Consider the following 15,266-nt stretch of genomic DNA (forward strand, 5'->3'; position numbering starts at 1 on the left):
CAATATTTAGATTTCTGTGCCTGATAAACAGTGGGTGTGTGACAAGGCTAATTTCAGTAAACATAGCTATTTTACATTAAGAAGTAAGGAAAAAATATACAGAAAGACATTAAATAGTTCTTGTGGCATCTACTGCTGTAGAGTAATCCAGCATTCAACAGCACAAGAGAAAGGTTGAGACTAGAAGTAAGGAAACAAGGCAACCTGTAAAGGGTACAATATATTGCAGCAGGACGATATAAGGAAGACTTTCTAAAGAGGAATGTAAGGCTCTGTAGTGGTATGGATTTTATGAAGAAAAATACACAGGTAGGAAACAATAGGTGATGACTGACAGGTGGCACACACTGTCTATGGAACTTTACTCTGATGCCTAAACTTGGGAAGGCAGTATAATCCGGGAAAAGAATGCAGGCAAAAACAGACTGATAACCTAGACCAGATGCCTGTGTCACCCAGTGCTGGGCATCCCATCTGCTGGGTTTTGCTGTTGTTCTAAGCAACAAACAAACAAAAAAGATACTGATTAAACATTGATAATGTAAATTCATCCACTAACTTCAAATTGAATCTGGAAATTGATTTAGTGTTTTGCTACTGTCAGCACAGCATATAAATTGGAAATGGAAGAGCATAAAAACTTCGTTGGAATGAAACTGCATTCTGTGTATTAGCAAATGCTACCTTTTTGTTTTGTTGGACAGGTACAAAATGGTCTCATGACTTCAAAATATTTGTATGTTGCGACAGTTTGTACTATTGCAATTGCTCTTCATAAACCATTTTACATAAACCATTTTCAAGTAAATTATCTTTGAATTGACAAGTCCTGATAAAATTCAACCAATATAAAATATTCAAGTGATTTCAATATAGAAGTGACTTCAAGGAACTTATCAGCCTCCATCACTTTCTGCTGGCTCCCTTGTGTGCTGATTAACAAGGCTTAAGGTTCTTCTCCATCAATCATACAGTGGTACAAAAGGAGTGCTGACTAGACAGCGACAAGTGACAGCCTCTTCAGCTCCTTTGGTCTATGAGCCAAGGAGCTGTGAGGACCTTTTCCAGGTCAGGGCCAGAGGCTAAGGAGAGCATGTGGAATAAAAGAAAGAGAATTTTGTCACCTGAAGGAACATGGTAGGGGCAGGAGAGAAAACAGTTCTCATTAGGGACTGTGACAAGTGCATATTTTGGAAATTATGAATACTTACAACCTAATCTGGCAAAAATCACCAGCTCAATTTTCAGCTATACCAAGAGGTCTTACAATAAAATACAATAAAATTTTGTCATTTTTCTAATTATAATCATAAATATTCAAAATTATATTAAATCAAATTTACAGTATACTGAAAATTAATTTGCTTGGCTTTCTTTAAAGCCAGTTGCTATTATCTTTGATAATATTTTAGTAAATATATCTCTGAAATACAAAATTATGAACCTCTAAAACATGTATTTCTTTGCTATTATACTCGATTTTGTTCAGTCTCTCATCACTACCAGAGACAGTCTCATGACAAATAGTTTGCTTATTTCTCTGTGATAGATCACAGTCAGTTGTACTCTTTATTTGCTGACTTATATGTTGTTTTATTTGTTAAATATCATACAACTTAAAATCCCATTTAAAAACAACAGTTTACCTATCAGTTCAATTGTAGACCAGGAAAAGTGACAAAATGCTTAGTATCATGGAGGATCAGGAGCAGCAGAAACAGTGTGTTTGAAGAAGGGGAATATATGAAACTTGGATAGAAACACAGTGTAATTAAAGGAAAACAATTGCCCTAAGAGCTTCATTGTGGTTTTTGTCTGAGGGGCTTTACCAGTAAGTCATTGATAAGTATGATAAGATTGATGTTTTAGGTATAAAGAAGTAGGAAGAAGAGCCTGAGGGAGTAAGACTTTGAAATCCCACTCAAAAAGAGTGATACATCCTACAGATTCTTTTGACAAATATTTCTGCACATAAATCATTAGAATATAAATCTGAACTTTCTGCAATGTTTCCATCAAAAAAGAACTTCAAAGGTCCTGCTTCTTCACTGTCTTCCAACATACATAAAAAGAATCACAGAGAGATAAAACTGGAAAAAAAAAAAGCAGGCATGAAATGCCCCTAAATCAAAACAGCAATATTTCAAAAAAATCCCACACTTGCTGCATGGCAACAGCTTAGGAAGTAAGGAAGTAGGAAGTAGTAAGGAGTAGGAAAGAATCTGAGCTGCAGCCTTGAAAGATTCTACTGATAAATCTCTGATTGATCCACAGGTAATTCTAATCTCTCCATCCAATCCACACTGGTGATCTTTATTTCAGAACATCCCATTTAGAAGATGGAAATAGGGAATAAACCAAGGTTTGGTGTGAATGACGACAAACACCTTCTTCTTCCATTTACAACAATAGTAATAAAATCTCACATAGTTCTTAACTAACTTATCTTTCTAAAGACCTCTGTGCATTTTTTTCAAAGGAAATATTGGGATCTCAGCTTTGTATGAAAGGAAACTAAGGCAGTGAGGTGAAATTAATTTGTCATGGTCCATTTAGAGTGATTATGAAAAGCAAAATACAATCCATGCCTTTGCATCCCAGTGCTATATCCACCGATCCCATGTTCCCTCCTGTGCCAAATTTATTATACTTATGATCGTGAATACCCTGTTGATGTTTACTATATAAAATAAATGAAAAAATATGAAATTATTGAAGTATTTTGAGTATATTCAATGTGATAAAAAGCCAGCATTTATCAAAATATGCTACATAAAAATTTTGCAACTAATTCCTATTCTATATACATGCTACTTTGTGGTAAATGCTGTGTAATGCTTACTTTTCTGTGAAGACTAACATTCTGTGAGAAATGCAAATCTGGACTCTAGAAAGGATACTCAAATTAATACCCAATACTAGTTTCATTCAAACTGCAGATATTCTCTTATGTGAAAAACCCTGTGCTGTCTTTGGACACAACCAAATTACGCTCCAGTATAGAGTGCAGTATCTCCACAAAATCACAGGAGAACACTTCCAGGTCTTCAAAGGACTCTTGTGATCATTGCTGAACAATAAAATGCTTCCTACTGATTTCTGTTTAAAATGTGCTTTCACAGCTAGATTCTAACACAGTACAATTAATCTTTCAAATGTATATTAAATCAGCTTATGTGAAATTTTTGGTACAGACAATGAGTTCTTACTACAGTATGAAGAAGCACTGCCAGTTCAATGGTTAGAAGAATAAAATGGTGAAGAAATTTCATTCTTCTTTTAATGTGCAGTTGTTGTGCATAACAGTATGCACCATAAAAAAAGACATTAGTATCTCTGGCAGAAGCTTTAACTGACCTGAGTATAAGCAATCCCTCCTCACTACATGTCAGTCTTCTTTTTTTTGCTAAGGACAGATTTGTATAGGAAAAGTTCAGACAATAAAAAATGTATTCTAATCCTCTGAGCTAATGGTTGGCAGATTTTGGCAGTTTTTGCATATGGAGTAAAGATGGACGTGTTCCAAACATCTCTAAAATTGTAAGTGTCCATTAGCAATCAGTATTTTCCTGAAACAGACTGAACATTTTATTAATCACCTTCTAGAACACAGCATTTTGTTTAATGAATAGTTTAGGCCAGAGGTCCTTATTCCCTACTTGTAAAGATTTCTCTTATTCAGTTCTCTAAAGTATGTTTCTCTTTACCACTCTTAAAGCCACTAACTGACACACATTTATAACCACAAAAGCAAATTTTAAATACCGTAAAATATAAAACTTCTAAAAGGCAAATACAAAAAAACTAAAAACAAGTAAACAGAAAATGGTACATATATCTTTTCATTGATTCCTTAAAGACAGTCAGAAATACTGTGGTTGATACACTGATGAGATAAACACTCCAGATACATGGGCCTAAATCTCACCTAGCTAATATAGGGTCTTCATATTGATATTTAGTTGGTCATTAGTATAATTTCATAATTTTAATTCTTAAAAAGTAAATTCTTGTTATCATATCTATTTTAAGGAAATGTGTAATTTTTCTTTCAGTTTAGCTTAAAAACATTAACAATATTACTATGTGTCTGCTACTGTTGAATACTAACATGACTGGTATGCATCTAGGCAAAAAAACAACTTTCCAGAAATCAAGGAGTTTTAGACTCAAAAAAATGCAATTATGCAAAGAAAACTAATCTACACAGTATATGCACTCTTGTTATAACCTGATATTTGTGGGTTTGATGAGTGCAAGTTTGTGATGCAAATCAATTTATTAAACTTCCATACTAAACATTTTGAATGAATGCTGAAATTAGCTTTACAGTGGGAGGATCAAATCATTAGTTTGTCATTTTGGTCATTTCATTCTCTGTAGGACAGATCTATGCATGGTGCAGATGACATACACAAGGGCTAACTCACTACAACAATCTGCATAACCTAGTTCATCATTGTATGGTTTGGCTTTACTTGGGCCTGTCTACCAGACTGGACAAACAATCCATCTTACTTTCTACTTATCTCTTCTCTAAAAACAAATAATTGTCTAACAACATCAGGACTGAACTAGTTCTCCTCCAAACCGCCTCAACGCTCCAATCATGAGCACTGATTACTCAGGCTCTGTACAAATACTTCTCTATTGGTATACTGAACATCAAATCTCACTGCACAGATAAATGAGCTGAGTCCTTTTGCTCTTCTTCAAAACTTACCTTCTGATGTGTGCACAACACAGAAAATAGAAGGAAATAGCAAATGGCCAAAAATTCCTTTCGGGTCTTTCCGGGGTGAATTCACATTGGTGAATAGAATCCTTGAAAATATTCTGATGAAGGAGGGCTGTGGTTTAAAACTGCAATGTTGGTTATTTTTTATCAAAACCCTTAACAGCCCTGTAAAAAACTGAAACGCTATCCCAACACTGCATTTCAAAGGAACATATATTCATTTTTAAATACGTAAGTAATGTCTTCCAGATATACATGACCTTTAATACTACCAAGAATATGTGGAATATTTCTAGGGAATTGTAGTATGATTTTCCTGTATTTGAAGAACTCATTTCAAGCCTTTTATTTCTGCTTCATTTGCCAACTTCAGTCATTTTTGTCTAAGCGTTGAATCTAAACATGGAGTATTAAAAAAAAAGTCTGGAAAAAATGTGTTTAACCAGTTTGAATGATAGTGTCTAGGGAAGAGAATGTCTTTCTATTCATATTCATTTATGAAAAGGGCCTTCTCTGAATAATTTTGTCTCTCTTTCTTTCTATAGACCTGACGTAAAATGAACTCTGAGCCTAAAAGAAGTACAGAAGAGGGCAAGAGAGGCATGTGAAAGATATGAGTAGGGATTACTTAGAAAAGAGACTACAGGACATTATGCACACTGCTGTGACTGAAAACACAAACACTTCTCATTATCCTTTTTTATTCAGACATGGAGAAAGAGCAATCCTGAAACACAGTTGATTGCTGGTGCCGGGAACAGGAATTCAAACAAGGGGTACACAGAGAGCTAATGCCAGTGAAGGGCTTGGACACAGCCTCTGACAAATCAATCTCCAATATCAATCCACTTGGCAGGATGTTGCACAGAGGAACAAGCCTTCCCAACAGAATAAAAGGACAGAAACTCTGCAAGAGTTTATGAGATATTCTCATCAAAATTTCAGCCCATGGATTTAACTTGCAAAGGCAATGATCTGAGCCAATAAAAAAGGTAATAAAGCAACAAATTTATTGACTTTTCAGAAACATATCAGTTATAAAACCACAACCTAGATGCTCCTCAATATCCAAAAAAGCCAAGTGTATCTATAATTTCTTTTACTTTTAGTCCTCTGTTACTGAGTTAAAATAATAGCTACATTAATTACAAAGAAATCTTTGTAAAAAAAAAATCATCTTGGTGCATTCCCTTATTCTGCCCAGACTTACATATCATACCACCCCTGTAAAGCTTCTCTCCAGTTAAGGAATTCTAGCTAATAGACTCTGAAACAGCTAAAAATAAGTTTCATAGAAAAACCCCAAAATCTGAAATACAAACTGGAATGAGGAAATCTGAAAAATAGACAGAAAAAAACCAAAACAGGGTTCCCAGTTCAGTCACTCTCTCTAAAGAACCATCCTCAGCTGTAGTGAGAAATAATGTAACAATCCTTCTGGTCACTTCTGGATTTGACTTTCAGCCTTCATTGAAAATTTCTGGTTTGGCTGTATTTGAAGAATCAGAAATGTTTATTGACATTTCAACTGAAAACTGACAAGACAGGAGTGTGTGTGCTGTGCATGATCATCTCTACAGAGAAACATTCCTGTTCCTTGACTCTAAAGTAAAAAACTGGAGAGCTCTCATCAAGAAACTAGGAAATATTGTTGTTCACAAGCAAATAGAGACAAAAAATGTAATCACAATGAACAAAACTCCCCAACAACGGTGAAAGTGTAAGGTTGAAAGTTGAAATGCAAAAGTTTCAGAAAGCTTGTTAGTATTAATATTCAAGCTAAATGGATTCTAGTCCTGCCACCTACTAACTGTGTGTTGTATGAAAGCAGGAAAGACTGTTCCCAGTATCAATCAGAAAGACTGCTCTGAGGCAAAATCTGGCTAAATCTTGGCAAAGCTTTTCTCATAGTGGACTTCAGTACTTATATAATCTTACATGCAATAACTACTGCTTGAGGAGCAAATCAGTTTCTCATTTATTATATACATTTTTTTTTCTATTATTGACATCAGTACTTACTATGTCTATGGCTATGTGGGAAATTTTAGAAGCCAAAGTGTTGAGAGAGCCTGGAAAGAAAGCAAGTGTGAAAAAAAGAAGTAAAAGTACCTTGCTTTCAGTGCCGAAATCTGAGTAAGCAGCAGATAGATTTATAATGAATTTTTTTTAAACAAATAAATAATCAGGTTTAATGTTTAAATTAAACTATATCCTTTTTTATCCTACAAATTATAATCAAATGAAAATTATCCTTTACCTCTGAATTTTCAAATATTAAATATTTTAATTTTATTATAAATGTTTTAATTAGCTTCTTTAATCATAATTTAACCTTGTAATTCTAGAAAATTCAGAGATGTTTTGTTTTTCAGTGGTTCTGTCCAATTTTTCATTTGTTTGTTTTTCTAAATAATGCAGCTTTTCTTCTCTCAGGCTAATGTCAAAATAAATTTGTATAACTGATAAGGTTGAAAGCCTATAAGGCATAGCATCATAATACTGAACTTAAATATTTGTGAGAAATAACAGCTCAAAAAGACAGAAGAGTGGAAGTAAAGTCTGTTTAATCCCATGTTTTGCTTTACTTTCCTTGATTCTCACTAGTTTACAAAACAAAGTTGAAATTTCTTGTGTATTGGCATTGTATATTTGGCATTAAACAGTGTTTGACATGCAATAGCTTTTCTTTGACACAACTGATATAGATACTCAAATTTTTAGTCACAGCCATTCATTTAAAGTACAGTTTGCAACAGACTCCTGGCCAAGAGTGAACAAATTTGGTAGTTGACTATTTTGGTCAGAAGAGAGAGTAGCATCTTTTTAACTTAGTGAAGATGTTAATCCACGATAAGGACCAAATGTTTTTGACAACACATTTGGAGAAAAATCTCAGCCTCAGCTTCTACCTCCTGGATTTATCAATGGCAACTTCAGCTGACTTAAAATCAAAGATCAAATTCCCCTGGACTTAATTATTTTTTTGCAAAATTGTGGTACTGGAAAAATACAGAGAATATGAATAAGAACCTACATTATAGAAATCATATGGAGTCACAGATTGTACACAATACTATATTATCATTAATGGGAACTGATAGACTTAGTGAGAAAAACAGAAACCTCACAAACTACTACCAATTCAAAACCAACAAAGGTTGGAATGACATTTTATGAACTCCATGAATCAACACTACTATGTGAGAACTGTCCTTAGCTCCAATCCACCCATCATTGTCTTTGTGCCACCTCCTTCTTCCAAACTGTAAAGCACGTATTAGCCACCTCTCACAGCAGAGTCCCCTTCCTGTTTTCAAAAGGCTTTTCTTCTAAGCACCATTATTCTTCACAAGGTGCTAACCAAGGGGAAAAAAACCCAAACTGGAAAATAGATCGTGCAAAGGGGTACAGTCACACATCTGATGCCTTTCATTGCTATGAGAAATCCCAGGGAAAGGAATCCTAGGGGCAGTGATATCCATGAGAGTTTTGGGCAGCAGCAGTGTTCAGCCTAAAAATCTGATATGACTGAAGGCCTCACCATGCACATTGTGACAGCAGAGGAGTTCAGGGGCTGTGACCCAACCTTCCTGAAAAGATCTGAGGTTAATTTTGGGATCCTCTGAAAATTCAGGACACAGGCAATAGTCAAACCTATTTTTCAAATGAAGCCTTTTAAAGAGGAAATTTTAAAATTAGTTTCCCATATTTACAGAAGAAAATATCAATGAATACTCTGCATAACAGTTTACATTATCAGTTCTGTCATACAGTTCCTAAATGAAAGAGTATTCATGGTTAAAACTCTAATGTCACCTTCATGTTCGACAGAATATGTGATAGTTTGGAAGCTATTATTTCAAAACTCACATGTTGAAATTTTCTGATTGACTGCTCACATGTTTCAAAATGATTTTATAATTATCAGCAGAACAAGCTAAATTAACCCTGAAGCTTGTAGTAATAAGAATTAAACTGCTCTTACTTTTATCTGCAAATAAACCTACCCATTACAGTAACAGCTGCTGTTCTGATGCACTGCACTCTGCTTTGATTAACATCTCTGAATAGATCTGTAGCATCAAACAACCTGATCCCTTATTGCACTGTTATATATGACTATGCAAATGGACACCCAGAGTTCTCCACACATTTACCCACTGACGTCAAAAATGTTTGGAGAGTTAGGGAATAAGCTCTGGAAGGTTTTCCTTAAATTTCCATTTGAGCACAGATGACTTGCACAGCCTTGGGTAAGTATCCTTGTGCCTCAGTACCAAATCTTTAAAAGTGGGTTAATATCATCTCCCCATTATACAGGACTACTGTAAGTGTAAACACTGTGAAGGCCTGAGATATTAGACAAATGAGGTCAAGATGTTCATATCATCTTTGTATATAGCTGTTGTTTTGGTTGGTTTTTTTTTAATTAGTAATAAAATAAGAGCAATTTCAGAAATTTAAAATCATTAGGAAAAAACACCATGAGAGAATCAGCAACTTATACAGTAACAAAAAGAAAATAAATGTCTATTCCTCCTATTAAATGGTCTTTATTGTGAAGCTTCAGTAATGTATTCATCACTATCAAAACAGAGGTTGAAAACTGAAACTATCATACAAAAAAACAAACACAAAAACCCACAAAGTATATACTCTAGAGCTATGATTACCTGTTAGTCAGTGGGCAAATAACTTTTTAAATGTACAGTGTACTATAAATAATTTAGTTTCACTGCAAACTAGTTCATAACATCAAGATGTTCCCTATTTTGCATGATGCATAATCTAAAAGTTTTCCACAAAAAAAGAAATATTGCCTGATTTAAAAAAAAAAATTCATTTTTAATTCCTACAGATACACCTAGGTAGTATTTTATATGTCATATACAATAATGAATGTTCAAAACACTTCAAAAATAATTTCTTGCAGGAATGGGAAGGATAGTGCGAGAGACTGAAATGTTAATGGTAAAGGCCTAATCAGCCACTTGCAAAAGCAATGGGTGCCTTGCTGATGATGAGCAAGGTAATAGATCAGGTGCAGAGGGTGTAAGCACCGGAAGATGCCCATGACAAATAAAGCTGTGTTTAGCAGGAAGCTAGGTTTTGAGTCAGGTAAGGGAAGAGGCTGATAAGAAGCTCATCCTGAGAAGTGGGACAGCTTTTTATCACGCCAATTTCCTCCCTTACACAACTGTCTCAGTTCTACGACTGCCCATCCCCTGGGAAGGTATCCGGATGTTCACATTTTTCATCCCTTCTGATGGGGTATAACTGGATCACTTGTAAAAATATCCCCCAGGTGAGTTATTGGGACATTCACATGTAGGCCTGAAGGTATTGATCCCTTCTGATGGGGCATGATTGGCTCAACTACACTGATGTGAGAGACAACTGTGATGTCTTAGAAGGTGTCATAAATAACCAAAGTGCCCCCAGACTCATTTCTGTGGCCTTCCACCAGAGGACTGTGCATGACCCACAGTGTTGCAACAGATCCGCATTGTTGCAAAAGATCCACAAAGTTGCAACAGACAGCCTAAAACTCCCCACCCCGGGGGGAGGTACCAGAGCACTCCACCTAAACCTGAGCGTATATTAACCCATTGGATTTCATGTTTCTGGGGCTTCCTCTGCCCCCGATGGATCAAGATTGCGACCATCACTTCAACCACCAGACATCAAAATCGCAGCTATGAAGTCTCGTCACTGGATCCATGGGTGGTAATATCTTTCTACGCTTATCCTTTATTTCTCTTTCTTTCTCTCTTTCTTCTCCTATCTTTCTCTCTTTCTTCTCCTAATTTCTTCTTCTCAAAATATATTCTAAACCAGACTAAAATATTCCAGTCAATGCCTTAGTAAGTGCCTTGTTGCATCTGGATAAGTTAAAGTTGGCTAAGTTTAAGTTTGCTAAGCTAAAGTTTGTGAAGTGCCTTACTTTGTCTGGATGTTGTTTTAGAATTTGCCAAGTATTCAAGTATTTGTGTTATTCTACCTTAATGTTCTTAAGTTTGCAAGTAAAACTTTGTTACTGAACCTTCTGAGAATTTTGTTATTTCACCCACACACTGCCTAGAGTGAACCAACCTTCTCCTATAACCTGCTGAGCAGATCGGGGCATAATAGGCAGTTAAAGTAAGTTTCAGTTTGTCCTTCCCTTCCCTTTTAGAGAAAACAGATCCTTCTTCTCAGTGTGAGATGTTCTCCCTAATCTCTCTATGATTTGCCATAAGCCTACAAAGAATTCTTTGCCTCAGAGGTTTTCACCATTAATGTTTTCATGAAAAACTGTAATCCAGAGCAATATTCTGACAGTTTCTCTTTTTTTTTTTTTTTTAATGTCACTGATTTCCTTAAATGGTTACTAAACAGTGGATAGATCTGTAGAATACCACAATCATGCAGATAACCCAACTTCTAATCTATATCTTTCAAGAAGTTTAGTTTAGATTTCCATCAGGTCCCTCAGTCTGTTGCCAATATTAGGGGTGCTCCTACAGTGCACCTTTCACTCCAGTTTTTCATCCAAGAGGAATTCAGTTCACTCATCTCAAGACTGCTTCAGAACAGAAACCAAAGTACAGTCAGTGGGGGCAATCAGAAGATTCACTGGTCCAAATTAAACTGCTAATACAAGCATACTTGTCATGTAACATCTATAAACCAATTGCCAGCTTCAGAACTAAATGGGATTTGGTGTTTTCTGATTTCAATTAAATAGTTCCAAATTTTTTCACAGTAAGTCAAAGCAGAATACAAGCTTAAAGGCACTTAGCAGTATATATCTTACACCATTTACCCGTATATGCAAAAGATTCAGCGACTTACCATATCAGTATCTGAAACAGGTCCAAAACTGGTCACATAGATGTTAGTGAAGACTTCAGTAATACTATCTGATATAAAAAGAAAAAAAAAAAAACAAGCAAACATTTTAAATTGATAGTATTTCTTCTAACTTTCTATGCAAGATTATGGGACATTTTGAAGAGATTTCTGTTCTTGTTTACTACTCCTAATCAATATTCTGGTGTAAAAACTGGGAGTCTCTGTCCCACTTAACACAGAGGTTATCAGACAAGAGTTTGTCCTAGGTAGTAGTTTGTTGCAGGTAAAAAACTATACAGTGATCAGCAACTACACACATATTTCCCATTTCTCTACCAGCAAAAACAACCACACCATCTTGGACTTAACATGGAAGTACAGTTCTAAACACAAAATGCCTTTGTTGCAGAGGTGTTATCTCTGTTGTTGCAGATCACTCCTATTAAAGCTTTTCTAGTTGAAGGCTGCTTTCTTCATCCTTAATAGCTTTTTCAAAGCCAAAGACAAGAAAAAGCTTACAAAGCAATTATTGACAACACCAAATATAACACATAGCAGCATCCTACTTTTTCATTGGGTGTGTTTTTAAGTGGCACATATTCTGACATAATAGTTCCTTCCCTTGATACATGATGCTCCTGAAACACTGTTATGGTACTGTAAATACTATAAGAAAATGTTCTTCCTAATCATTGTAGTCAGACAGCCGTGAAATCAGACTATTAGATATTGTACAGCAGGGAAAAATAATTGCTGAGTTTTCTATCTTGAGTCTTCAATTAGGCTCAAAATAGAATGATATTCACTAAGAGGGTTAGCACACACTTGCAGAAAATTTCTTACAGCAGTTGCCAACTACTGTCTGCATTCAAGACAGTCAACACAAGGAATTCTCTGCCTTAAAGCCGGCTACTGACTGGAAAAGAAAAATTTGAATACAACGAAGTGCAATTTGACTCATCACGGAATTTCCTGTTCCTAAAAATAATACAACTGCCTGTTATACAAGTGATCCTGCTGTTAGATTATGATTCCACATTTAATCATCATTTAATATGAATAGTTAATATTTTCTGTTTTCCTAGAAGCTACCTTTTGACAAATAAACGGCATAGACAAATTTTACTTTTAAAATTACATTGAGGTCAACAGTATAATCCCTGCCCTTTACTGGGAGAAACCAGTGGTGCTCATCCATGACAGCAGATGCTTTACCAGCCACCAGGGAAAAAGCCAAGACTGTTCCATGAGCAGCTGCATGGGGAGCAGTGCATATTCAAAGGGAGAAGCAAAGATATAGTGCTTTCAGAAAACTTCTGGAGCATGAGCAAGGAACATTCCTGCATTGTCATCTATAAGGAAACTTCCTTCTTCAACCAAACACTAGAATTCAGGACTTTGTAAAGACGTTCCTACAAAAAAGAATCTTTTTTCCAGTATCATCTCTGCTTTTTAAGGAAACAAATAAAGGCTGACTCTTACTATGTGTCACTCTGAAAGTTCAAAAGCACAGTTCTCCGCATGTCCTGAGATATGATTATTTGTGTGATAGAGACTTCAGTAATACCTTATGAAGCATCCTTACACAAGCTGAGTTGATTTCTATTCCAAACATCTTACAAACAAATTTTATGTCAGTGGACAACAAAAGTGCTGAGTCCGCACTGTTCTTGATATTCCACAAGGATAAAGTAGGGGTCTGGCCAAAGAAACAGAAACCACAGGTACAGTTCAGAGGACTAGTGACTTCATGTTGTCAGTGGGAGACCATCCAGAAAAAAAGATTATTATCTCCAAATGGTTACCTGGCACAGGCAGGAATGAAATGGAAGAGTGACAAGAGAGCTACTCTTCAGGAGGTAAAATGGTGCTGCAGGGACCAACTGTGAAATTTGGACTGTACTGTGATGACAATACAAAATCGTAATTACAATTCCATGAAAAAACTGGTGTTAGAAAAATACAGCTGACAATCAAGTATCCCAACAGCAGAGCACCAAGGCTAATTCCAATTATATTGGTAAAATTTGAAGGAACCCTACTATAGGCAACAAAGTTACTGCACACCCCCGACCCCCCACATAATTGGAAGCATGGTCCTCTTGTAACCTTATTCTACTGCTATCCTTTGTTTGCATCTATTTATTATTTGACATATGGGAATGAGTTTAAAATTTGCATATAATAAACTACAGGACATGATATCTTCAAGCTTGCCTTGCATTCCAAGTTTTAAATTGAAAAAAAAAAAAAAAAAAAAACAAATTCTATAATATTATTTCTCACACACTTCTGGATCTAGACTTCCACCAGAAATGAGCAGAGAAGACAGAGAGGAGAACAAACATATTGACTACAACTTATCATTTAACGCTATTACAACAGTTTCCCCCTGTTGGAGTGTGTTACTCACTTCAAATCATTTCAGATCCTTGAAATGAAAAGTCAAGACTTGAGGAGCAGAGAGGAGGTGAATGGGAGAAGCAGGAGCTTGCTATCTATAGACCCTCAGCTGCAATATCTTCATTTCAGGTAATCGTGATTAAGATAAGGACTTCAATGTGTGTAAAAACTCCTGGCGCAAAGTCATCCCTGATAGCCTCAAGAATGGGAATGGATGAATATCAGTTGTGTACCTCTACTTCTCTTTTTTGCCAAAACTGTCTTAATCACCATAAATGCAGGCAATGGTGACAGCAGTGAGTTTCAACTCAGTTTCTCTCTCCTGAGGTGAGGGCTAACCCTGACAGCAGGCACCCCACCAGGACGCTTCTCCTCACACCATGGAAGAAAATGGAGTAGGTAGAGGGTCTTGAAACAGAGCAAGAAAGGGGCAAGAGAAGCTGAAAAGTTACTACATATGAGAAGATTGAGGGAAAAGGAAAAATAAGAAAACACAACAATGGAAGGCAGGAAAAAAAGAAAAGAGGAAAGTACACAAAAGAAGGAAATGTTAAAAGAGAAGCCTTACCTGACTTAGATCAGGTCAACTTCTCAGACTACAGAAGTTTATATAAAGAGAGGAAGAAAAGCATATCCTTTGGAAGTAATAAAAGCAGTAACTATTAAGATCATATTTCACATGCTTCTCAAGCACTGGTTTCTTCTGATTCCCTTTCCTTTCTTGAACTGACATGATATCATTACTGACAAAAAAAAATAAATCAGAAAGTAAGGAAAGGCAAAAAATATACCAAATTGCAGAAGATTTATACATCCTTATCTATCCTTAGCTGGAAGGTTTACTGGGTACTTTAATTACATTTAGGATTTTAAAAACATTAATTATAATAACTCCTCTCTGAAGATAATAATTTTATTATCTTTAATTTTCCATACTTGGAAAGCTGAGGCAGAAGGATTAAATTAAGTGTAAGTAATGTGAAGTACAGGTATTTACCAAATCTAGCTACAGCTGTCCAACACTAAGTATCCACACTGGAAAATGTCAACATCATTTACTTGTCAAAAATTAGAAAAGCGGTTCAGAGCTCAGCTAGAGTTGATATCAGTGCCACTGTCTATTCCTTTATGCCAGCTCTCCTGCTGTGGGGATACCCTTTATGATGATCTGAAGTCCTGCTGACTTGTTCCTCGGTAGAAGAGCTGGCTCAGCTGAAGCAGGCTGTTTGGCAGAGAATTTGCAGTGGCTGAAGTCTAGATCAACACAGGTTGAGTAATGGAGATGATC

At 35.8% G+C, this 15,266-nt stretch overlaps 1 protein-coding gene across 1 annotated transcript in view; it reads right to left on the reverse strand.

Annotated features, from left to right (window-relative positions):
- GABRA2 (gamma-aminobutyric acid type A receptor alpha2 subunit) overlaps positions 1-15,266 on the reverse strand; it is a 63,297-nt gene that overhangs the window by 19,726 nt on the left and 28,305 nt on the right. Inside the window, exon 3 of the mRNA XM_008927432.3 lies at positions 11,576-11,643. Coding sequence (XP_008925680.1) covers positions 11,576-11,643 — 68 coding nt within the window. The remainder of the gene's footprint in view (positions 1-11,575; positions 11,644-15,266) is intronic.

The sequence above is a fragment of the Manacus vitellinus genome, unplaced genomic scaffold (assembly GCF_001715985.3).
Source record: "Manacus vitellinus isolate BGI_N305 unplaced genomic scaffold, ASM171598v3 scaffold_0_pilon, whole genome shotgun sequence".
NCBI classification, from domain to species: Eukaryota; Metazoa; Chordata; class Aves; order Passeriformes; family Pipridae; genus Manacus; species Manacus vitellinus.